General features: G+C 44.2%; 1 protein-coding gene across 1 annotated transcript; it reads right to left on the bottom strand.

The window, feature by feature from the left end:
- Positions 1–212: 212 nt before the first annotated feature.
- Positions 213–681, bottom strand: LOC116902792 (40S ribosomal protein S12-like). The gene has a single exon (XM_032905129.1). The coding sequence runs from the start codon at positions 644–646 to the stop codon at positions 248–250; it is 399 nt and encodes a 132-aa protein (XP_032761020.1). The 5' UTR covers positions 647–681; the 3' UTR covers positions 213–247.
- Positions 682–952: the final 271 nt, after the last annotated feature.

The raw sequence follows: 952 nt of genomic DNA on the forward strand, positions 1-952 counted from the left end.
TCTTGTATCTGTTGAGCCCTGTTTTGTGATCAATTATATGGTCAGTTTTGGAGAAGATACCATGAGGTCCTGAGAAGATGGTGTATCCTTTTGTTTTAGGATGAAATATTCTATAAATATCTGTTAAATCCATTTGGCTCATAACTTCTGCTAGTTTCTCTATGTCTCTGTTTAATTTCTGTTAACATGATCTGTCCATTGATGAGAGTGGGTTTTTTTTTTTTAAATGAGCCAAAATTTTATTTATTCATTTCTTGCATTTGAAGTACTCTTCGATGACATCCTTGGCCTGAGATTCTTTGCCATAGTCCTTAACTACAACGCAACTGCAACCAACCATTTTCCGTGGTTTCCCCTCTTGACCAATTTTACAGAGGCCTACCCATTCCCCTAGTTTCTTGTTGTCATCAACCTTTATCAGGTTGATCTGGTGCTCAGCACAGAGTGCCTCCACCAGCTTGACATACATGGGCTCATCACAGTTGGATGCAAGCACACAGAGATGGGCTTGGCGCTTGTCTAAGGCTTTGGCAGCTTCTCGTATGCCACGTGCTAGGCCATCGTGGATGAGGGCGGTCTTCAGCACCTCTTGTAGAGCAGTGTTGACGTCCATTACACCTCCAGCAGCTATGCCTTCCTTGGCCATGGCGGTGGATTACGGGTGACGCCGAATCTTGAACGCACCCGAGCTTCCACCTCCTCGGAACTTGGCGGCGGCAGGGGAAAAAGCGAGAGTGGGGTTTTGATATCTCCTATTGGGTTGAAGAGATGGCTCAGCGGTTAAGAGCACTGACTGCTCTTCCAGAGGACCTGAGTTCAAATCCCAGCAGCCACATGGTAGCTCACAACTATCTGTAATGAGGATCCGATATCCTCTTCCGGTGTGTCTAAAGACAGAGACAGTATACTCACATACATGAAATAAATAAATAAATTAAAAAAAAAGAGAAAT

Source organism: Rattus rattus, chromosome 6, assembly GCF_011064425.1.
Source record: "Rattus rattus isolate New Zealand chromosome 6, Rrattus_CSIRO_v1, whole genome shotgun sequence".
Lineage (NCBI taxonomy): Eukaryota > Metazoa > Chordata > Mammalia > Rodentia > Muridae > Rattus > Rattus rattus.